Source organism: Pseudopodoces humilis, chromosome 6, assembly GCF_049639895.1.
Source record: "Pseudopodoces humilis isolate 2021_Gansu_Grassland_sample_001 chromosome 6, ASM4963989v1, whole genome shotgun sequence".
Lineage (NCBI taxonomy): Eukaryota > Metazoa > Chordata > Aves > Passeriformes > Paridae > Pseudopodoces > Pseudopodoces humilis.
Genome location: NC_142205.1, coordinates 28,702,398 through 28,728,597, shown reverse-complemented (window position 1 = coordinate 28,728,597; position 26,200 = coordinate 28,702,398). Strand labels below are relative to the sequence as shown.

At 33.6% G+C, this 26,200-nt stretch overlaps 1 protein-coding gene across 2 annotated transcripts in view; it reads right to left on the bottom strand.

The window, feature by feature from the left end:
* Positions 1 to 26,200, bottom strand: part of TUSC3 (tumor suppressor candidate 3) — a 111,124-nt gene that overhangs the window by 19,300 nt on the left and 65,624 nt on the right. For both annotated transcript variants that reach the window (XM_014259925.2, XM_088056481.1), the window contains exon 7: positions 2,550 to 2,613. In XM_014259925.2, coding sequence (XP_014115400.2) covers positions 2,550 to 2,613 — 64 coding nt within the window. The remainder of the gene's footprint in view (positions 1 to 2,549; positions 2,614 to 26,200) is intronic.

The following is a 26,200-nucleotide window of genomic DNA, read 5'->3' as shown; positions in this document are numbered from 1 at the left end:
CATATACCTGGTATGTAATCAGTAACTGTATAGATTTTACTGAATTTAATTTTGCTTTATAAAATGACTTAAACTGAGTATCTGACATCTTCACAAGCCCTTCTTACCCAAGTCCTAATTAGGTAGCTACAGCATGGAAAACCACATCTTCATATAGAAGAAATCATCTCTCAGATGGGGTAGAATCACTACCTAAAAATACAGAAATGCAATGGAAATTCTTATTTTTTCATCTGAGGTATTAAAAATTCACTTTATAGAGAAACACAACATTGCACTTCATCATCTGGCAAGAAGTGACAAGCTTGCTATTACAAAGTAAAAAGCAGCAACCAAATGAAACATGTACACTACCAGAATAGTAATGTCCTGTTTTAAATTTCAATGCATCTTGTAGAAGATAAAATTAATCTGGCATATTTTTTCCTATTTCCCACATTTTCTAACAACATTTTCTGAATAAAAAAAAAATGAAGACTCAATTGAGCAGCACATTACTAGCAACATTGAAAGAATAAAGGAATATTAATTTTCATGAGTAACTGTTAAACTCTGTCAAGATTTCATGTGAAAGATTTCATTGTGAAGTTTGTGTGTGACCAAAAACTCATCTCAACAGTATTGAGCCATGAAATGAAACCTTAGAGAATTCCTTCTGCAAGTGGCAATGAACATCACTGAAAGGATTCTTTCAGACAGCTGCATTAATGTAGCTAAGTCAACCTCCTGGTTTAAAGACATTATATGACAACAAAAAGATATCACTTTCATGCCTGAGTCAGAGAAAATATGTCATCAACAAAATTTTTGTTTATTTTTAATCTTCTCTGGTTTGAGGGTTTAATTTTCTCATTCTCAGTGAGATTATTTTTAGATAATAGATTTGTTTAAACTGTGGCAAACAAAAAGCAGAAAACTGAAAACATAAATTGTAGCTCTACAAAGGAAAGCATAAAGATGATACCAGCAAGATGCATACTCTATCTAAGAAACAATAAACTTTTCATATGAAATGCAATAGCTGTCTCTGTGTACTGTTAAAAAAAAAAAGTAGCATTTAAAGCAATGATCACCGAGTTCTGAGTTGGCAGTTTTCAGGTGGAAACTCTACACAGATGGAAACTCTATAGACCCTCTGGGTAACCTGCTTCCATGTTTGCACACCTTTACAGTAAGAAGCATCTTGTCTTCAGACTGATTTTCAGTCTTAGTTCATTGCCTCTTGTCCACTCAAAGGGCACTACTGAGGAAGTCTGTGTCGTTCCTCTTCATGTCCTCCAATCAGGTTTCTATCCACATTGATGAGATCTCCCTGAGAGTCCTCTCTTATGTTAAACAGTACCAGCTCCCTCAGCCTTTTCTCACAGGCTAATCCCCTTATCATCCTTGTGGCTCTTTGCTGGACTCACTCAATTAAGTCTGCAACATTCCTATACTGGGAGAACTGGAAACAGCATTCCAGTCCAATTGCAAATATTATATTTGCTCTGCAAAATATGATCATAACTTTGAAACTAAATTAATAATGACTATTTATGAAGCATATAAGGTTTCACAGGTAGCAAACTGGATTCTAGGCAAATGAATGTGACTAAGGTGTAATGACGGTGTTGTCTTTGGATAGGAGATGCGAAAGATGAAGGTAGACAGGGAAGTTAGAGTAGAGGAAGGGCAGGTTCTAAGGTAACATAACTTCAGAGAGAGAACAAGAGAGTAGCCACAATCATAAAACTAGGATCCATCTATTACTGCAGATTGGGAAATATTATTTTCTTTTGCTTGTTTCCCTTAGAGAAATATATTTGTGATGGAACTACTAAACTTTAAAAATGGTTGATGGTGATTAGAGTTCTCATTCAATGAAAAATGATAATAATCACGATTTAAAAAAACAAGAGAGAATATGAGTTTTTCTCACAGTTTATGAAACCTTTCATAAAAAAATACCCACCCCCGCTCCCAGAAAACCCCAACTTAACTTTCTCTCACGCAATAAGACTGAAAGACTAAAAGTAGGTCTCAAAGTCTTTCTGTGAGGAGGTGATGTCAGAAAAAATGTTGAGTTATTTGTTTCAAGAAGTAGTAGTAAACTGTTTAGATTAGTTGGGGGAAAGAAAAAAAATCCAAGGACTATCGGAGGACAAATCATCTTCATGCATAGTTGGTAAATTTCTGCATGCCTTCCTTGTAAGTAGAAAAAAATAACCTTTTTTTTCATTAAATTTTTAATTATTATAAAAAAGATTAAAAAAAGAAGACAATTAGTTTTTGCCACTGGAAAGGTAACACTGAAAAGAAATAAGAATAATAGTAACCAGGCACAAGACTAACAAAGGAGATGAGGTGTGCACATAGGTGAAAAGCAATGCCAGTGTCACTTGGCAGTACATAGCAACAACAATGAATATTTATTTCAACATATAATAAGTAAGCCAAAATACAATACCTTCTTAAATGTTCAATGATATTCATTGCCAGAGCAATTTTATTTAACAGCACACTGTGCCTCATCTTGGTTTTTTAATATTTATCACCAGTTTGAAGGATACTCAGCAGAAGAATAATATGTGACTCTGCCACAAACTGAGCCTGGCTGCTTCCATGTATGTAACTCTGTAAAATAAAAATGAAAAACATTCATCTTTAAGAAATCCATTGGAAATGGCACAACCAGATGCATGAGAATAAAACCTGTTTTGCAGAAAAATGCAGGCAGCAACAGCTAGAAATTAATAGTTAATGTATGTAGGTTTAGTAAAAAGGAATGCTGTAAATTAGGCAAAGCACATATATACAGTAAATGTATATTCAAACATGAAATCATTATGCTGGGCTCTTTTTCACACTGCTGCTACTGTGGAATAAAACCCATAAATTTATTTGCTCAGGTGATACAATATTTCAGAAGAGAGGTGATAAAAATCAAGGGCATGCCACAGCATGGTTTTTACAAAACTGAAAACTGAAGCTTGCCTTAAACAAATCATTCTACTTTAGTCTTTCTCAGATTGAGTGAAGTTTCTTCATACAAAGTCTATTTCGTCTTTCTCCAGGTGCAGTTATGTCCATCCAAGCTCCTAATGGATAAACCATCTTATTTATATGGAAATGTTGTAAAATAAATGTTAATACTAAAACGTAGTCTAACACAGTCTACTGCCCTCTATCCCAAATAACTATTGTTAATGGGCTCCCTTTATTTTAAGAACCTGTAGTGTATTAGTGAAAAGCTGTTAGTGTTTATTGTTAACTACCTATAACAGCAATAAAGGAAGCAAAAGTCTGAAGGACTGTCAACACACACAAAATGAGGGAGATTCTCTGTCTTTCTCTCCTATATCAATTATAAACACTGAGTATAATTTGTCATAGCATGATATGTGAAATTAAATATATCCACATTCTGAAAGTATTATTTGCATATATTCTTCTTAGGCATACATGAAGTTTTTTCACCAACTAAATAGAAAGAAAAATGCTCACTAGCAAGGTAAAGAAACAGCAAACTTTTTGCCCTCAGTCTGAACGCAGGGTTTTCTTAGTTTGTTTAATTAACTCATATGTTTTGCTTTAATTCAGTTTGTTCTGAATAATTCTGGCTTAATACATCCTTGTCATGATTCAGAACAATCCAGATTTGAAATAATTGGATGCTTCAGCATACAAAAGAATTCCTCCACCCACACTAGTTAAAATCTGATTGATGCTGTGTCAGATCATGTAATTATATTTACTCAGTAGGTAGTTATCTACTGTTTTCAAAATTCAATCATATTGTGCTCATTCAAATAACCAATCAAACCTAAACCAGACAAGAGCTCCATGTACTTAAAGTTTCCATTTCTCTCTTTCTTTCACAAGATAAAAATCACTGATCTCATAAGAATATCTCACTGAAGTTTGATATGACAATGAGCCAAACTGTATTTCTTGATTTTTTTTGGCATGACTTATAAATTTCATTAAGGTTACACATACACCACCCCCCCATATATATATATATATACATATATATATATATATATATATATGCATGCTCACATAACAGAAAGGAAGGAAATAAGAATATTTCACACTAATAAAAATTTATGAAAAAGTTAAAATGTTTGATAGATTGTGTATTCTGATTCAGTTGTGATCATTGTCCTGTGAATAATTACCACCTGTCATTATTTCAACATTACATTGTTTAGTTTTCCTTCTAATAGGAATGAAGACAGTCACTTCCAAAAATTTTATGCTACTGCTTCTGATGACAAAAACCTGTTCCACATTTTAAGAGGAATCACATTTTAAGTGCTGGTCTTCATTGCCCCTCATAGTAATTTTATTTTAAAATATCACTCAAGCTTGTGTGACTTCTGGTTTCACTTGGGAATAAAAAATAACGACAAAGAATTTTATTAATGATACATGACAGTTTCACTACCATGTAGCTGTCAAACCTGTACAGTAATGATGGTTTTAAATATGCCAGCAAATATGCTCTCAACTCTGAAAATTTCAAACATGATTTTTCAGTGGCTATTCACAATTGAAAAATTGACTAAAAAATTATCTTAAGCATCTTAATTATCTGAAAAATTATCATCTAAGATGATCAGAGTTTGCAGAAAACCCACTTTGGAATACTGTCCACGTAGACTACTTACCTTGCAAAGCTGAAACCTGAAACACCACAAAGAAAATACTAAAAGTTTTTTTTTAAAAAAATTAGATGATTACTGCTTTTAAAATCATATTCTGATTTAAAAAAAAAATAAGAATCAGAAAAAAATCTGATTTAAAAAAATTTTATGGCAAGTTTTTGAATGTTACTGAAGTGGTGTAGTGATTTAATGTAATGCACTAGCAGGCTTGGTATCACAATACTGTAAGGATACAGCTGTTGGAAACATTCTCAGAAATCTCTCATTAGAATAATAGAATCATAGAATGGTCTGTGTTGGAAGGAACCTTTAGAGGGCACCTAGCTGAAACCCCCTGCAGTACGTAGGACCATAAACTAGATTAGGTCGCTCCTGTCCAATTTGACTTTGAATGTTTTCAGGGATGGGGCTTCTATAACCTCTTTATGCCAGTGTCTCACCACCCTCCTGATAAAAAATTTCTTCCTTATATCCTGTCTAAATCTACCCTCTTTTAGTTTAAAACTATTACCCTTTGTCCTGTTGCAACAGGTCTAAAACATCTGTCCCCATATTTCTTAGATGATCCCTTTAAGTATTGAAAGTCTGCAATATTTTAGAGCCTTCTCTTCTGATTCATTGTTAATCACTGTGATAGAATCCTAATAACAACAACGAATTTAGAGCAGAATATCTTTGTCTGCTGGTTAAATTAACAGAACAATTAGTTTTATTACATGATGCAAAATATGCATATTTATATCAGAATTGGAAAAATCTCTCAAAAGATAAAGTCCTTAGGAAACAAAATCATGAAAACAAAGATGTACTCATTATCAATATAAATTAGGTGAAAGACAAGAGTCATAGCTGCCATCTGATACACCATATAAAGAAAAAAAACATGAACTAGATACAGTGTATTTGCAAATGTGATACTTGAACAAATCAAACAAAAATCTGAAACAAAAAAAACCTGACCACAAATCTAGAATATGAATTTCTGGCTAAATGTCTCATAGGAATCCATGTTATAATTTTATTTCTTTAAATGTGAGTTGCTAAAGGCATAGCCTTGCTTACAAGGAAGTGGATGTTTTTTGATTTCATTCTGGAAATCTTAAAAAGCTAGTAGGAGACAATTGTTACATTCTCAGAGGGGACAGAAATGGATAAAAGGAAAGGGAGTAGGCACCTTGAACAAAAAGCCAAGTTTCATCTTTGAGAGGGCAAGAGACTTCAAATCAACAGAGAGAGTTGAAGTAATTGAAAGGACTTGTTGAAAGCCATGCTGTTAAAGTATTAAATAAGGCAGATGTTTACTGTAGAGTACTGGTGCCTTGAGAGGCTACCTACAACAGAGGCCAGACAGTGTTAAAGGAATAAAATAGGTATTTATTAAAAGGCCTTCAAAAGATACACTTTGGGCAGTATAAAGTGTGTACTTTGAGCCTGGCCATGGCTACACCCAAGATGAACACCCAGTCATGAGTTTTCAGACTTTTATAAGTTTTGGTCCATTTCTATATTGGGGTTAATTGTCCAACTGCAGCTTCAGGTTATCAAGTCCCATCATCCCAGATTGCTCTCCTCAATTCATCATTGTTTATACTTTTTGGGCCTGAAGCTGCAATGGTGTCCTTGGTTCTCAGGCTAGAAAAGGATTGTTTTGTCTAACTACACTGTGAAGAGAACTTTCTAACACTTTACATGACGTTCAGAGTTATATACCAGCTTAATTCTACTACAAATGTTCTTAGGTAGATTATTCTTAAAAGTTACCTAACAATAGATCTATGTGTGATCAATAGGGTCCTCAAATTGCTTTCCCAAGACATTGTACTCCAGGTACTCAAAACAGCAGCATGGCACATCTCTATAGGTGTGGGTCAACTGGTGCAATGCTTGAAGTACAAGAAGTGACAAGACTATTCCAGGGATGAAGATGAACCAAAATAATTTGCATTTGACAATGTATTGTGAATCACCTGAATTTATGACAGTACCTCATCCCATTTCTTATGAGGAATGAATTCACAAAAGAATTACAGGCTGTGTTTTTATCTCGGTGAACCTTCAGACCTACTTTCTAAGATAAAAAACAGAGTAGAAGTTTTCAGAAGACAGAAGAACAGTATTTAATGTAAAAAATTACAGCAAACAGCTTTCCTTAAAGAATGAATGGTCAGAACTATATGGCATTTGTCTTTGTGTCCTTCCCTACAAGCATATGACAAATACTTTGAGACCGCTTGAAGCATGAATTATATGTGTATTGATACATAATGTACGTTATGCAAATGTACCCCCCACACACCAGTTCTGTACACTGCAATGGCCACTGACTCATCAAGTTTTGAAATTCATGGCCATCTGTGGCTCATACCAACCTAAAATAGAAAGTATTTAAAGAAACATTTTTAAAGGACTATTGAAGAATGAGCTGTTTATCAATTTTCAGACTAAAGAAAGGAACTGGTCACATGTGAGGTTTCTTTATTTTCATACTACTTCATTCCTTCTATAACAAGATTGCTGGATGACCCACATGCAAGGCACACATTCTCATGAAATTTTATTTGAAGCTACAAATCATTAGAACACTGAGAAGTATGATTTCTAGTTTTGCTATATTTTCTGCTTTTTGACAATAAATCCACTTAATATCTGGAAACTGTGAAGTCTATCTGGCTGCAAATGCTTTAGGCAAATGCTTTAAATACATTCCTTAAACTCAGATTTTCTCTTTCATTTTAAAGGCAGCAAGAGGGAGGACCAGGTAAGATGCAAAGATAAAGTCTGTGACAAGAGAGGCAATCATAGCTTGAACAGAAAACTGGACAACCACTCAATTAACACTGCCACACAGCAGACAATGGCAAATGTCATGGCAGTAGGATTAACACAGGAACCAGAGCCTGTGTAACTCACACTTTGAAAAACCAGTCCTTTTCCAACTCCAATGTTCTCCCATCTTATTTCAGGTCTTATTTCAAAGAAGCTATTTGAATTTTCAACTGGAATTATCATATCCCTAAATCAGGCCATTTTCTTTGGTGGAGAGAAACAATTGCTCAATGCATGAATATTTTTACAAAACTGTGTTAAATGTTTATCTACTATTCATAAACTCATTAAATATTTAGTGTTATTGAACTGCAGATGGTACAGACACATATATCTATATATATAAAATCCCACACCAGAATACTCAAGGGTAAAAACATTGTAATATCCTTTCAAATTTGCCTAAACGCAGCATATGTTTGCAATTTCCCTTCAAGAGTGATAGTTGTCATGGTTCAGTAAGATACTTAAGTATAATCTGTGTTCTTTTATTCCTTTCTGTTAATGTAAGTAAACCAGAAACAAAGGAGAACTAAGGCCTCTGCAATTCATATGTTAATTCTTAAGGCAAAAAGAATTTGTGGACTCCCCAAAATTAAAATATTATTTCAGGTGCTTCATTAATCTGTCTAAAAACAAACATCACAGTGTTTATCTTCCATTAATATGTACAGTAAGGATGCTAGGGTGAAGGGAGCTAATTAAACTGAGCTGAGTTTAGTAATAGCCTAAAATACCAAGCTACTTCACAAAGTATAATTTGGGATAACTGAGAAATAACTCATCCTGAGTTTACGAGATATGACACACATCTAATTAAAAAGTGTATTGAAAATTGATCAAAAGCAGACAATTTTGCTAATAACTATTCTTGAAAATGGTGAACTGAATTTGGAGTGTATGTTGAAGAAATCCCTAGATGGAGACTGTGCCCTGAAGGAGACAACAGGCCAAGTTCAAGCTAATATATATGTAGAAAGCAATGAAGCAACAGAGTAGTTAACTGCTCCAAAGAGAGTTATGAATTCCACACCATTAGGATAAGCACCATTAATCGGTCTTCTTTTACTACATTAACATTCAGGGTGAAATTCATCAGAGAAAGGAACATTACAGAAGGCCATGGATTACTTAATTATGACTGAGCCTTTGGAATGGAATGTTTTAATTAAAGACCACCAATTTTGCCAAGAACATGCATTAGATATAAGCAGTTGTTATTTCCTCTTAATTTAGAGGGAAAAAGAACTGTGCAACGTTCTCTATGAACTCAGGTGTTACATATTTTTCAAGTCCAGGAATAGCAGGGCTTTCAGCCATATTTAAATGTTTAAAAAGCAAAAGTTCTGAAACATTGTCTCACGACACCATTTCAAGACCTTTTCATTTTAAGTATGAATGCAGGAAAAGCTTAAACATTTTATGTTTAAAATTTAAAGATTTTGTGGAGGACAAATGATTCATTCAGTAAAGCAAGCACTTTGAAACCAAACATCAAGGTATATAAATAAATGTTTTATTTATATATCAATAATATCATTATTATACCTGCATTTCTCCAGACAGGTTTTCTTCTAAGCAAACTATGTAACACTTCAAAAGCAGATTAAACTACCAAGCAAGATCAAGAATAAAATCTTTTACAACTCAAAAGCCCAAGCTTTCTGACTCTGTTACTGCAGCTATCTATTTAAATATTATGTTTTCTAAAACCAACACAGCTTCACTTGAAGCATGAACTCCAAATATGCTTCTTAAATTCCTAAACAGTAGTATTTGTTCAGTTCATACAGGCAAATCAGTTTTAACTTACTTATGAACCCAATAGGGGACTTCCTACAAAGTTACTAGCCAAGTCAGGTCTATGAAAATCTCAGAATATAAGCCTCACCTAATTCCCTGCTTTCTTCCCATCGGAGAAGACACTGTTATCTGTATCTGCTGGGGATAGCACATGTTCAGTGACCTATTTTACCTGTAGCAGCCAACCCTCAAAAGCTCTTCTTGTGACCAATGATGTGAAAAACCATGAAATGATACTGGTTTGGGCCCAAGTTACTCACATGTGTGAGAATGGCTACCAACTGAGAACATCTGTTAGCATATGGATGCGATTTGCCACATTAATAACAAACCTTTCTTTGAGACAGAGGGACGCGATATGGGTATGAGTTTATTTTAGAGAACTTATACAACTGAATCTCAATAAATAAATATATGAATCCCATCTCAAAAACTAAAGTAACACTAAAGAGGTCTTGAAGCTAGTTAATTTACAAAAAGAAACCTCTGACTAGTTTAATGACATATTAATATTCAATAGTTAGGAAAATGTCCAAGCATTTAATAGAGCAATTGCTTTTATTGTAGATAACCAGATATAAAATGGGCATCTGCAAATGATGCTTAATGGCTTCAACAATTAATGTAGTATTAAACAGAAAAAAAACCCTAAACTCACTGCTAAGAGAAATCCTACATAAATGAATTTGCATTTCTAGCAAAATGAAGACCACATATGACAGTAAGAAACATGCAGTCAGCTATTTGAGACAGTATTTTTTCCAGGAATCTTCATTTTATTTAACAATAAACAGAAACAATAAACTTTAACACTAACCCACCTGAAACATACAATTTCTTTTGAACAGTTACTAGCTTTATAAACATTTCTAACTCAAATATAAACCAACAGTTCACCAGCCTAGTGAAAAATTCATGTATTATAATCCTAGCAAGCAATCTGTCTAAGCAATATCACTACATGGAATGCCATCTAGCTCAATTATAGACCAGCAAGACCAAGACTAACAAAACAGCTAAAGTATGTACACCAGCACATACAAAATGTGGAGGAATAGACAGAATTATTAAATGTACTTATGTACTTCCAGTAATTTTATTCAGTTTACTCAAGCACCTTACTCTAAAATTTAGTAGGATATCTAGAAAATCAACATTGGACCTTAACTAAAACTCCATGTGGTTATTATATTTTCAGCATCCTTGGTATAACAGACAGTGCAAGTGTTCAGACTCACTTACTAAACATGACCATAAATCATATCAGCCACTTTTGATAGGTGGGTTTAATAGCTATGGATGAAATCAATCCTTTTCAAGAAATATTTAATGTTGGTGTTTTTTTAAGAATCTATGTAATACAGATACACACAACAATCTCATACAGACTCTTTGATTCTCTCACATTTAAATTCAATGAATATGAGTTGCATTTTCCAGGCTTGAGCTCATTCCTGTGCTCACAATTGCTCAAACCAAAAACTGAGTCAAGAGACAGCAACCAGTTTTCATAGGACTGGCTGCCTTCCATGAAGTCCATCTGGCACCAAGCACAGAATATGATCTGGGTTTCCAGCCCTAGAACAAAAGTGGAGAAATGCTGCCTTACTTTTGAAGACTAGGCTGGAAAGGGTAGTTGGTATAATTTAAAATAGCATACAAATCCTGGTTTATGCTGCTGCTTTGGTTGTTCCTAGACAGCTTTTATAGCTAAACTGCATTATTCAAAGTTTCTAGAATTACTATCAAAGGACTCCACTAGTAGAGATTATTTCCCAAATCTAGAAACTGTAATCACTCTGCTCAGATATACAGAGGCTTTGATGAATAAGATGAATAAGAATTAATTCTGAGGGACTTCTTCCATGTTTATTAATCACAAAATAGTAAGAGAACAAAAGATGCAGCAAGCCTTCAAACAATCATACTTTGTGGATTTCAGAAAAAAACCCCAGAATTTAAACCTCTCACAAGGAATAAAACATTGCTGCCCTTACAGCCTTAATTCCCATGTTACATAATGGATGGACAAATGCAACAAAGGTCTTCCCTCTAAATGTGCAAGATGACACACAGTGACCAGGTCAGAGACTTCAACAGAGATGAAGATTTCCAGGATCTCTGAAACATCATAATAGAAGGTTGGGGAAGTTTGAGTGACACAGCTTAGCCTGCTTGCCTAAGGAAATAAATTGTTTTGCAATTGTGATGCCATGCTTAACAACTTAACTACTTTTTAATCAACTTAAGAAAAATGGAAAAAAAATCTCAGAAAAAAAGTGATGCTCCTGAACATTTCATTACAGCTGGAAAGCCAAAATTCTTTCATGATTCTCCTGAAAGAAAAGCTGTGATTAAAGTTCAACTGTTAACAGTTGTTCTGGAGTATGGACTGCTTGCATAACACATGGAAGCCAAACCATGATACTTCTATACTTCTAATAAAGAAAAAAGAAATTAGGTGTTTCTCATGAACAGCATTTCTCTCAAAACACAAACATATTGGTAATAACAATTTTCTGAGCTTACCAGTATCTCTCTACGTTTTGCTCTCAGATGCTGAGCGCAAAATGGGATGAACCTCTTTAGTCACAAAAAAGAAAAAAAAATTAAAGGCAAAGTATGTACCTAAATTCTGCCATGTATCTATTCCACAGCGTGCAAGTGTGATGATCTTCACAAAATTTGTGTTCTGACAAAAATGGTCACAGAAAACAGTATAGCAGAATAGAAGGTTTCCTTACAAACTATAGAGGTGGAAGAGCTAAAAAAGCCATTCAGATAAGCTCACATTGTTGGTGTTATTGCAATTATGGTTTAGAATCTAAGACTAGTGAAAAAAATACTTGTATCTTTAAGTTTCTATTCTCCTGGGTCTCTAGTAATATTTTGACAAAGATATTACAGCCATTTTGGATAAAGCCTTCAGCATAACCCCATGTATCTTTTCATAATATTTATGACTCAAAAGATGTTTTTAATTTCCTAGTCAGGAACTGCAATATTTTCTCTTTTGAAATTTCAAAGTGTTATTTCAATTGGATTTCAAGCTGTGAGGCATAGAAGGTAGTTTCACTTAAATACTGAAGTGCTGCAAGCAGAAATGAAGACAGACAACTATGACACTAGTTCCAAAACATGCTGAAATCAAAGGGCTGTGAAAAACACAAATGAAAAGAAGTTTACTTTGTAGCAGAAGCAAGAGCAGGTGTAAATGCCAAATTACTTCAAAGCTACAATACAATTAACAACGATGGAGAAGTTGGGAGACAATGAATGTTGTTCTGATTAAGAGCAAAACGTTTGCACAGACATTTGATGATAAGGAAGTAACATTAAAACCCTTAACTACAACTGAAACCACAGATGATTGTCAGGGTCAGCAAAATGTTACTAAATAGTTACTAAAATAGTGCTGTCTACAGATACAGAGACATCAAAGTTTGGCCATAAATCAGGTGGGACTAAAATACAGCAAGCAGAATCCTATCAATGCAAGTCATACATTCAGATTTCAGTTGTGCCTCGTCACCAATTAATAAAATTTCTAATAGACATGGGAGCACAACATCCAATATTAATGCAGAGGGATGCTGAGAAGCTGGGTGTACAACACAGACAGTGAAGAGTTAAATTCACTGGAGTAAATGGAGCAAGAAGTGCTAGCTGCCTAACTGCTGTGGTTAATTTGTGGCTCCTGAGCAAGAAGTGAAAGTCTTCTCATCTTAAGCCTAAAAGAAATCCAGTGACTGAAGTGCACTCATTCCATGTGGCACCTGCACTACCTAATTCAAGAATTGCTGTATTTTTGCTGCAGCACAAAATGAATGCATGAAGTTACAGTTGCTTTGGCGCCACTAACAGCATCAATACCAAACAGAGGAAACCTAACAGCCACAATACAAGCACCTGGGGTGGGGTTTCACATCCTCCTAATTCTAATGCCAATGCTCCGGAATGTTACAAGGCTCACCTGGCTCCTACATGGAAGGGAGGACAATACACCTTTAACAGGCTCCCACATAGGTATAAACATTCACCTGTGACTGCATAAGCTGTGCTTGTCAAACTTTTACAAGCTATCTCACTCCTTGCAGACATGAAATTAAACAAGGAAGACCCTCCTGAAAAGATGGGAGACGCACCACTAGCAGTGCAGCAAGCATTGAATGAAATAAAAGTTGTAACTCTGCCTTGAGTGATACCAAGTTCAGGCAGTGAAACAACTTGAAAAACTGAAAGATAATCTATCGGGACAAATCCCTCTGAGACTTGTGTTGTTTTCCTAATCAAGGGATAAAGTCAGAACACCCTCACTGCAGATCAAAGGAACCAGTAAGTGAGGGAACTGCCATTCTCTCCATTTACATGAGAAATCTCACAGAAAACAGCCAAGATGATGTGACAATCACTTTTATTTAGGCTCTTTTAACTTTTTGCTTACTTTTGTGGTAGACATAGGAACCTTATCATAATTGATGGATTGTTCCTTTTTTAAATAATCAGTCCACAGCATGCCAAATAGTAATTTTTCTTTTTACAGGAACCTACTAAGAGATGAAATTGAGCTGTGATGAATGGATGAAACTTTCAGTTAACACCATAACTGCCTGCATTTTCAGATTATAAATGTAATTGTGATTTGTGTTTTCATCAAAGAACCTTGTTGAGAGACAAAAAATATTAGTAGGACTGCACATTTTATGTATTATTAGCTTGATTTTTGCAAACTTTGTCTTTTTACTGAAAAAAATGGTGTAGGAAAAGTTTTATGTTTATCTTATGGATGTATAATTTTTGTCTCAATCAAATTTAGCCTGGAAGTAGGTACAAGAATTCATATTTGTAATCAAGGAAAATGAATTAAGCTTCCCAGTTCTTTCTTGGAAAGTTTTAGATTCATTACCATTTGACTAAATTTTTCAGAGATATAAACAAGTGAACTAAATAATCTTAACAAAGCAAAAGAAAATGCTACATACAAAATGGTTGAGTCCCCTTCCTGGACCAGAAGAGGGGACAGCCATGGCCTAAATGGGAAATGGATAAAATATTGGAAAGCCTTTTACCAGCTCTCAAGCAACTCTACCTGTTTTTGGAACCAAATGCATTATCAATCATTAGACATTCCAAAGTATATCAGAGTTATATTTCCACTTGAACATGTCTGATGTACTACTAGATTTCCTACCATGTGTCCGAAAAGGGTATTTTAACTTCACCTCACTTCTTTTATTTATGCTAATCAATATGGGAACTAGAGTACGTTCTGCATCACACACGCTTCTCAGTTGTGGATAAAATTTACTATGGCAGCAATTGTAAAAGAATGTGATCAGGGAGATTTGCTCAGTGAAATTCAAAAAAAAAGAAAAAAGCAAGCTGTGATAATACAGCTAAACTTAAAAAGGATAATAATTTCATTTATGACCCCATTAATAGCAAAGGCACAGTTTCTGTTTTGTGTCAGGATTAAATTACGTGGAGCTGTAATCTGTGTCCTGGAGAAGAGAGTATAGGCCCAAAGTAAAGATGTATTTGCACAAAAACCTTTTATACAGGAACTTTTTTGTACTTTGTATGAAAATTTTGTAAGCATACCTTCTTGTTGAAGGTACACTATTACCAGTAATGTATCGAATTACAAAATCCCTAACTAGTAGGGCTCCTTGTCAATCTTCCCCTTTTGATCATTCCAAACCAAAGATAGTTTTAAAGGAGTTAAACCCAATTCCTGGCCTCTCATTTGCTCTCCTCTCTTTCTTATTTCTTTCTAATCTCTCTACCTCCAACTTTACTGGTAAATAAAATCCCTACTATTGACTTTGGCATATGGCGTCATTTGCACCTTAATTCTGGTTTAAGGCTAAAAGCTTGTTATCTTCTTCCCGGTACAATCTCTCTCATTTGCTCTTTGTTTTTGCTAATTAACACTTAAGATCACAAAGAAGGAGTCATTTGGAGAAAATAACTAAGGAAAAATACAGGCTTAGCATGATTGTAAAAAAATTCAAAACAGAACTGAAAACCTAAAAAAAAGGGATCAAAACCAAATTCCTAGTAAGTTTTGCTGCACTTGATTTTAAAATTTCTATCAGTATCCTAGAATAAGCCTATATTAATCAGACTTGTACAGCTGAGTTATTATAAAAAAATGTTCAGTGTTGCCCAGAGCAGTTTTTTGCAAGGTATATTAGGTCTAGTTAGCAAATTGGAAAAAGTACTGCTGATATGACATAGCAACTGAGTAAAATGAAGCCTTTAGTAGAACAAATTGAGAATACAGGAATCACTCCATGTTTAGAATATCAAGTTTGAGAGCAGGCACACCTGAGAAACAGGAATTTATTTCACAATAACAAACTCTTTGAATGCATGATTTATGAAGGCAGTTATAAGGGTCACTTATTTAAAATCATTGCTTAATGCACTGCCAGATGCTTCCTAATTATTAGAATAAAGAGTGATAACATTTTTTTCAAAGGATGTACATGCCATTAAGCATCTTGTACTTCACCAACTATAACATTTGTGATGATGTCTTTTATAAAGTTTTGCTTATGATGTCAGGCAATCACAGAATATAACATAAACAACAGTAACAAAAAATTTTATGTTATGACACAAAACCTCAGACCTATTTGATGTATCATTCTTAGCATTATTCTTACTTAAGTATTCCAGCCTGAAATTAACACAAATCAAATGCTCCTGTCAGCAAGAGAAGCTGCATTTCAAGTTTCTTCCATCCGCTGTCACTATGAAAAACACCCAAATAGTCAGGCAGTGAAAAGTTTCAGGATTGCAAAAACCAACACAAGTTTTACAGACATTCGGAATTATCAATTACATTCAAGCTTATACTGAATTTTTTTAAATGCTAGTTTTACTAAAGAAGTAACATTAACATATTAATGTCTAGAAGAGGAGAAAAAAAAATTGAACTGTGAATGTCCATGTATTTGGGCCAAGAAAAACTAGGAATTATTTGATGTAAATTAAAAAAAATCTCTTAGGATATTTTAAGGGCTTGTTTATGTGAGACTTTGATACTTGGACTACAGTTTGCAAGGAAGTTGAGAATATTACAAGTATTTCATTGTGAAATTGCAGTATGCTTCCAGCTTAGAAAGGAGAGAATAAGCTTAGTCATAGTCTACAAATATCAGTTATTTAATGTTCAATTATTGTGCCTTGATTCATAAAATAACGAAGTTGTACTTTTCAGGACAGTAAGTATTTTGAGATAAATAAACAGGTGACTGTGGACAAGTAAGTTTTTAGGCCAAAGGCAAAGATTATATAATGGATTTCATTAACAAAGACTGAAATACAAAGCAGAATTTTGAGAGCAAAAACAATATCTCATAATAAATGAGTCTCTTTCACTGCAGTAAGAGAAGTTATTACTTGGCTTTAGTAGATTGTGGCTTGCAAGTACTACTAATTTGGGCAAAGTTATTGAAAACCAAAAAAATTAGATGCATCAGTTATAAGAACAGCATATTCATTAACCAGAAAAAGGCAGAATACTGATGTCAAAAAAAAAAAAAAAAGGTTTCAACACACACCTCTTTAGTTTATACACGGCATGAAGCTCTAGTTAAAACAGCCCAAGGTGACTTTGACCTAAGCAGATTCCCAGTCCCATATATTTGTAGAAGAGCAAAGAAGTTTCTTTGTACCTGAAATAATTTGGATGAAATAAAGATTCAAAAGAAGTCAATAACCACTTTGCTATTGATTTTAACGAGCCAATATTTCATTCTGATGGTTTACTGCTGATAGAACTTCAGGACATTAATATTTAGAAAAATATATAATATCGAGTAAGCCACTTAATTGCATAGAACAAACCATAAAGTAAAACCATTTACTCTATATTAAAGAATTTCAATATAACATTTATTTCTACATAACATTTAGCTGCAGAAAGCTCAGCTGGCTGTCACAAAAAAAAAAAAAATATCAAGCTTTCAATATAGAAGAATAGGTTCTGCAAATAACCTTGGGCAAGAGATTCAGCAAGTAAACTGTCAGCCACATTTCTGGTGGTTACAAATGCCTCTCTCCCAGGTTCCTTCTAAACTGACCTAGAGATTAATTGCTTTGTGAAACAAAATATGGCTTACACTGAGTGATCGAACAAGAAAAAACATGTAAGAAAAGTTTCATGACATCCTGCTAATGTTCCACATTCAATCTGGTATCACACATTTAGCAGCTGAAAATTTCTCTGAGGTGAGGTTTTTTTCTCTGCTTGTTATGAGAACACTTTTTTCTTCTTTTTTTAACATGAGTGAATATAACTTGCTTACTCCTAAAGGCAATTAACAGATGGAGTCTGACTTTTATGGCAGTGTCTACCTCAACAAGGCACAACAGTGATGGCAGGAAGGTTTTGTATAGAATGTATGTGCTCACCCTTCTCAAAGATTATGAAGGGAAGGTCTGATCACACATCAGGAGGAAAACAGTCACAGTCCTCTAAGTACTACTACTATCTCTCAACTCCTGCTAGTAGGAGACAATTTCTGCCAATTCCATCTAACCATCTTGTACATGTCCTAAAACTCCTATAAGTGATATGGAATGTTGCATCTGCCTTGATAAAGTATTCCAAAATATAAGCTATTTTCAGCACTAGAAAGTACATCTTCATGTCTTTCCTTAAGCAGCTTAAGAGCCCCCTATTAGTGAACATCTTCTCTGTTTCTAAGTATCTGTCTCCAGTGATCTGTATTCCCTCAAAAATTAATCTGAACAACTGGCGTGCATTGCAACTGCATGTATTAATATGACTGTGTACTGCTCCCTACCAATCCACATCTCTTCTTCCCTTCCACTTTACACCTTGCTAATTCCAAAGAATGTGAATTAGTATATACACCATGTAAATAATTAAGGATGTCCTTTGAAACAGGTAAGCTGGCTAAGAGCAGCTTCAAATATGGACATCAATCTTAAAGACACAATAACTTTATTTTTAAAAGTTAGTCTGTGATATCCTAAGTAAAACATTACCAGTAAGCCTGTGCTGCTGTCAGAGCATTTTGAATAAAGTTTCTTTAGTTCCCAATGTACCTGGAACTTTGAAGACAGTCCTTCACATTCGGAAAAAAAAAAAACAAACAAAACAACTACCTTCTCTAGCAGAAGAGCTTAACTGAACCACTGCAATCGGAATTACTCTGGTAGATGACAGTCTTCAGAAGCTTCTTCAAAGAATACTGTTCTTTATCAATATATGAACTAAATAATTGAAAGAAAAATTTGATAATAAATGAAGTATTTTTCATCTCATCTTGTGTCTGCATTTTCATTTCTTTCAATTATCTTTGCTTTCTTTTTACATTTTGGAACCTTCTAGAACTACAAAATCTACTAATATTCAATCTGTTAAGGTATGAAGAGAAATATGAAAATACATATTTGAAAATAATACCAATGTAGGTATAGGATTTTAACATTATATATTTTTATATTTTTTAGTGCAATTAATTACTCCATCAGGAACAGGAAAATTGTGAAAAAAAAATCAGTGCTTCAACCATTTTTGCTTTCCTGAAGGCAGCTAGATTGGCAGGAGAAGAGATAGAGATAAGGTAACTAAGAACAGCGAAGGAAAAATAACCCCAAATTTAGCCTCATAGCCCAAACTTTCATGTAGTATGAAATATGTATTATCAACCATGAACCTTGCTAAAATCAATAATACTCTGACAGAAGTTTCCAACTTGCAGAATTTTTAGCACAACATCCAAAGTTGATCTAAAGGCCATTGTACAAATTAATTTGGGATCTTCCTGTCAAAAACAACTATTATCAGACTCTTGTGTGATGATAACAGGAGAAACAGGCAACTTTATAAAATCTGACATACGGTTAACACACCAAAAGAAGAATTATATACAGTAATAAAATTTCCAACCATCACAAATATGGTCAATTTTGTGTGATACCAACAGGGTATAGCTTTCAGCAGAGCCACAATTGTGCCTACATAGCATCGTCCAGGCACTTAACATATTTGATTTTTTTTTTATTTTCTAATAAGGACTTATTAGATCTTAAGAGTTATTTTCTCACACTTGAAATATTTGAGTTTTCTGGTGAAACCTTAAGTTCTGTCAATCTTTAATGATAACCTATATATTAGAAGATTAAAATTTAATTTAAGTAAAATACAAATATTACTTCAGAATATCTAAATGCAGTAATTATTCATAAGATTACCTATATCCTTTAGTTGAGATAACACATCATTCTTGTAGAAATTATCTCAAATAATAAGTGAAATACCACTAACAATGACCAGTAAGTCAATGGAAATGAAAAGATAGTCTTCAAAGCTCTCTACAGTCCATCAGTAGTAGTAAAGCCCTTGATTAATTTCAGCATAAACATACTAACAATATTGAAGTGGGCCACATGAAAGATTAGCACAAATTTATTACCCTGTAAGTATGCACTATACTTTTGAATGCACTGGTATTCCGTGCATTAGCTAGCCCACAGAAAAAATTACAATATTTAAGAAATAAAAGTAACAAGCCCATGAAGAGCTGCTCTAACCAATTCTCAAAGAGAGGGCTTGAATGTCTAATTAAAAAAGAAAAATCAAAAAAATAACAACAATAATGAAAAATAAGATTCCTACAATGGTGACCACAAATATCATTTGTATTTGTATTAGCATAGGTATTTGTATATTACACAGTGTACTAGTTTTTATTCTGTATTTTACAATCCAGAGCTAAACTTTGATGTTCCAACTGTTTGGTAATTCAACATACCCCAGAATGAAACACATATTTAATGTCAATTTACTAAAGAGGAGGTAAGAAATGTGTTTGAAAATTACTTTTTTTCTCATAAATGCTCATAACAATCTCTGAAAGACACCAGAGTGTTATTTCATACTGTATCAGGACTGACAGAAGCATTCAGAATTTATTTTAACAGTCTGACATATTTATCATTACATTAATATCAAAACTGTATTAAAAAGTGAATTTCAGTACATGCAATGAGAAATTGGCTACACTACAAAAGCACTGATAATAGTGTTATCTCTTCTGTTCCAGCAAATATAACCTCAAAGAGGAAGCTTCCCTCTATTGACAATTCAAAGCCTTCTTGAGTATTCACATTATGACTCTGACACTTGCATGACTGATAAGAGACAAAGTCAGAAAAAGTTTGAAGGTCATTCTTTTGTCTCGCTTAAAACTGGTATTTTTAATACCTTCCAGCAAGCCTTTTCTGGGAAACTCTTTCTTTGGAAATGCACTTTTTGGGGTAGATATTAAAATGCAACTACTGCATGACAGAAAGTCTTTTTTTTCTCTTTTAACTTGCCATATTAAAATAAAAATTTAGGGCATAATACAACTGACCTTTAAAATTAAAAGAAGCAGCACTGCCATTAGGAAATATACCTCTACATACAAAATGTTTGCTAGTTATGTTAAAAGATTAAGCTTTTAAAACTGATTATGTCTAGGCTCTAAGTACCAACTTGAATATGTATTTTCACTCGAATTTCCAAAGAGTGTTAGAGAATTATAAGAATATTAAAGGACTGAAAATTGTGTTGGAAAGTCAGGGGAAACAGGATAAAAAAATATTTCTATAGTGTGACCTGTTAAATACAGAAAAATTGTATTCATCACATGTTAAAAAAACAAATTATCCTCATAGTATATTAAAAATGAATATATGGCAAAGAGGCCAGGGTTCAGCCACTGTATTACTTCAAAAAATGACAGATAATTCACACTGAAATGTTTTTTTACATACAAAAGACACAACATATTTTTAAATTATCACACATAAATAGCATTTAAGTTAGTTTTAAAGTCTGTCAGTTTGAGATGAAAAATTAAATTTGATAATTTAACAAAACTTATATCAAACTTGTGTCTAAAAGACCTAAAGTAAGTCAAGATTGAGATATTCATTAAAATTATTGTGAATCTGAGTAAGCTATTAATTACATATAGACACCCTCCCCACCACATCAGTTAGACTCTCCTCTCAATACTAAAATTACTTTACAAATTTGGAACAAGGAAGTTTACCCTTTGGTATACTCATTTTCTAAAGATTTATTTAAAGAGGCATTTTTACTGTCAATAAAAAAATTACAAGATTGAAGAGAAAGATCTTCAACCTAAGTAGACAATATATTTTTGCATCCAATGTACAGTCTAACAAAGCCCTTAACTCAGGAAAGCAAAGCATTTAAGCCAAGATTCTAATGAGCCTACAGACTTTTGGTCTTTTCAAGAAATAGGAAAAAGAGCAGTACAGTGCTACTAAGATAAAAGCGGACAGGACTCAAGGCTGTATCTTAGCTTTTGTTCATATATACATATATCAGCAATATATAAACATATATACAGATATCAGCAAGAAACAGACATATGTCATATATAATATCATTTATCAATTTAATGATCTTTTAAAAATACGCCTGGTAAAATATAAGACACCCCTTCTCTTAGGAACAGGCATATCAGATACAAATCTGTGATTGAAATGAGCTTCATGGAACTAGAGCCTCTTGCACAACATCACCCTTTGTATCAGAACAAATTTCAAAATTTGACTGGAAGAACATCACAATCACTGATATAAAGATGCTTATGTTGAGCTGCTGTGGACCCAAAGACTATATCTGAATTAGCAAGTAATGCATATTAATTCTTCAAGCCCAATATACACTCTATACACATCTCAAATAGTTCTATTTCACACTAGTCCCTCTTTGGTCCAACAAGCTGAACGAACCCAGTACCATCTGGGAGCATACAGGCAAATTCCTAAAGTTCACCATCTGCAGTATTTCATACAAAAGGATCATAGGCAATGTGCACTCTGTACTGTAAACTGAAGTACAGAAGATGTGAATAAAGGTGGCACGAGCATCAAAAGAGCAACCCTCATCTGAACTAGGCACTGATGCGAGTGAACATTTCACACTTTGGAGGAGGACAATGAAATTGAGAGGTAACTGAGACCCCACTCATGGAGAAGGATATTACAGAGTAAAATAATTAAAAAATATTTATAAATAGAACTCCTTGTAGTGGACAAAAGACTAAATTTTCTATATAGAGTAGAAACAGATACTACTAAGAGCAGATTCCATTCTCAATTACCTATTGATTCCACAAGAATTAATAATATTTTAAGGATGCTTTTGATATAAAAAGGGGCACTGTAAAGACACAGGAAGCACAGAATAATTTCAGGTAAAACGACCTGAGCTAATTCAGTAAAATAAACTGAAATAATACTAGTAACACATTCTAAATATTCAATTTAAGATTTTTACATTTTAAAAGAACTCAAATGAAATGAAAAATTAACAAGGGAAATCATGCATACTAGAAAAATCTGGTGAACTGAGTGAGTCAGAGACTAACCATTAAAGTTTCTTAAGTAATCTGGAGTCTATATCCCACACATCTTAAAAATAAATAAGCAAATAAATAAATTATTGACCTTTTGGAGAAGAATTCCAGAACTAGCTGATGAACAATCCCATATGGAATGCAATGAACAACCAGAGCTCAGAAAGAATGGAAAGAAAATAACTAGCAAATACATTTCCCTCTTAAAAGCTCAAGAAACTTAGGGACAAAATAGAAGCTGCCAGGAGACAAACTGAGGTGGCCCCCATAAATTAAATGCAAACAGGTAGTTCACATTTCAGTCATTAAGACAGTGAAAAAAGCAAAAAAAAGCTAATATGCAGTAAATAGTGGTAATAATCCAGTTTCCTAATTCTAAGAGTGTTTATGATGAGTAAAAAGGAATAGAAGTGTCCATAGCTGACAGAATGCATCTGTACCACATAAAAAGTTGCAGGAAAACTCAAAAAGCAGAATTCCAAAACTAGTACATGAATCTTAAAGCCCAATAACAATTTTATGTCTCGATTCAAGACAAATCTATCTGCCCCTGTTAGTGCAAATCTACAGAAGAGCATACACAGAAACCAAACAAGTCCTGAAAAGAAGGAAGCAGAATTTCAGTAATAGGAAATATTTCTAAATAAATTTTGAAATAAAGAATAATTAAACATGCGAAGGAACGAGAAAAATGAGATGAAATACAGTACACTTGATCCTAAGAGCCTCCAGATCCATTAGATATAATCTTTTTTTTTTAAAGTAATTAATGCTCCTGATGAAAAAAAGAATTGTTACTATTTATCTGAACTTCGGCATTTCATTCCGTTATATTTAAAGGCGTTAAAAAATGGCATTAAAACAATTTCTATAAGCAGTTTGAATAACTGGCTCAACTGGAGACAAAACAGGCTGTTTAAAAATACATGAAGGAAGTCTTTATCTTGGGATTAATTTATGAAATTTGAAATCGATGGGTGCAAAAATTGGTACTAATGAATTTAGCTGAGGCCAGAAAGGAACTGATAAAAAAACACTACTTTACACAGGAAGAATTGAAAGTCATATGTGTCAGAAGTCAGAAGGATTTCCACAAATTCTGTTCTCATTGTATGAAAAGAACTCAGACAGGAAAAAAGTATCCATTTCATAAGTATGGACTGAATGGGATTCATTACTGTGATCAAATAATTCAAAATCAAGGTACAAACTGTTGCATGCATGATCCATCCAATAATTAAAAACTTAATTTGAATACAAAAAATACAGCACTGCAAAATGAGTCCCCGAGCAAAATCTTAAGTGAGAGACTTTGATATGTTTACCCATGACTGGACAATGCATAAGGGCTCTCCTGCTACTGCATAATCAGGCACTACTAATTAGGCTTTAAACGTATTTTTGAGATCACAGCTATATAACATGGTGAAGCTTACTCAATGAAAAAAAGAAAAAGGGCAAAAGAGAAAGAAAACAATTTAAACAAATATTATGCATAAGGACTGAACTTGTTAGCTTGGTATTTATGTTAATAACCCAACTGAACAGAGGCCCATTAAATAAATCAGCAGACATGTTGAATAAAATCCAGGATTCTGCTGAAGTTATTTCTGCTTTTGTTTTGTTCTGTTTTTACCCAGTTATCCTTTTCTTTTTCAAATTGCTGTTCTATATTTACTATTCCAGTTGTGCTGTCTATTTTCAGGATGCATCTTGCTCTGTGCTATAAACAATAATTCCCTTACAAACATTTTGGTGACTTTTTTGAGAAACACTGCTTGCCACTTACATAGCAAGACAATTGACTTAGCAATGTCTGCTTCTAAACATAAGCATACGTAAGGTAACGTAAGGTAACGTAAGGTAACGTAAGGTAACATAACATAACAGCCATGTAAACTATTCTTGAGCAAGATCTAATTGGAACTAATATAAATCAAACTTTTCACCCAGTATCTTAGAATAGAATACCAATAGTTTAGCTTATGTCCTTTGGACGTAACAGAAGAGCAGAAAGCTTTAATATTAATAACACAAGTTGTATGGTATTTCTGATAACATGACCTTATAGAATCTGCAAAATAGTTTTCAGATTTCAGGGTATTTTACAGTGATTACTGAGAAGACAAAAGTACATATATATACATTCAAATTCTTTTATAGTTACAGTCATTACAATAAATAGAAGCATAACGCCAACCAGTGAACATTAGATAAAGAAATTATTAATCTGTGAAATGCAAAAAAGTCAGAAAATTAGGTTCTTAATTTATTGAAAGGTTCTCATTGTTTGTTCTAAAGCTAGAAAAAAAAATATTCCTGCTATTGAAGCATTACTGTGCCAAAAGAAAAATGAATACACACATGTTCAAGTTGATTTTCACAGTTGCTTTGAATAGGTCTACTGTTATAAAAGTCACGAACACCACCAACTCCTCCTCTGCTCCAACCAACTACAGAAACAGTTGAACCCAACAGTCAACTCCTGCCTTTACCAGAGCACCTATTTCCACATTCTGTTCATATGTATAACCCTGCCAAGTACCAGCTTATTCTATTTTAATTTTAGTATAGGAATAGGTTGTGCCTATCTGAGCACACCAGCTGAAGTCAAAAGTGATTTCCCAGCTACCAGGGTTCAGACTGTTTAATCTTAATGCAGTTTTGCTGTTAGGAATTGGGGGAAAAAAAGGAAACTACCAAGAACAGGACTCTTTTAAGTCTCAAACCCAATGGAATAAATAACAGTAGATGCAGCATCATTAACCCCGAGAATAATTATAATGCTTCAAAAGAATACATAAGGAAAATAATGAAAGTAGGCATGTGTGTCTATCCCTGACTGTAACATACATCTAAAAGAGTTGTGTGGCAACATCTATAAATAAAAAAATAAAAAATAAAAAATAGAAAATAAAAAATAAAAAATAAAAAATTAAAAATTAAAAATAAAGTCTTAGGAATGATTCAAAGACCAGAAAAACAAAAAACATACGAACTGCCGCTTAATATCCAGGAACTCATATTTCATTGATATCTAATAGGTGAGGTATTATAGTACCACCTTACTTGCCTTTGAAGGCTCAGAAGAATAGATTCCATGTACAATAAAACCTTTTAGTTTACCTTTTAATTTAGTCCTTATGACTTCTCCTGTATCTTCCTTCAGGAACAGTCAGTTAACATGAAAGGTTAGCCAAAGAAAAGAAATTAATGCTGGCATCAGAGCTAGACCAAAAAAAAGTCAGAATAATTTTTGTTTCCAAGAAAACATACAAAAAGCATTTTATATTCAATAAAACATCAAGTAGCAAGTAACTATTGCCTTGTAGAAAAAAACCCAAAAAACCAAACATAAACCAAATCAAAAGCTCCTTATGTTCAACAAGAAAAAAAAAAAATTACTAAAGACAATAAAAAGGTATCTTTCTGAACCAGAGATTATGGGTGAATGAGTCCATGAAGGACTATCTGAAGTATGTTGCTTCATCTACGTTAACA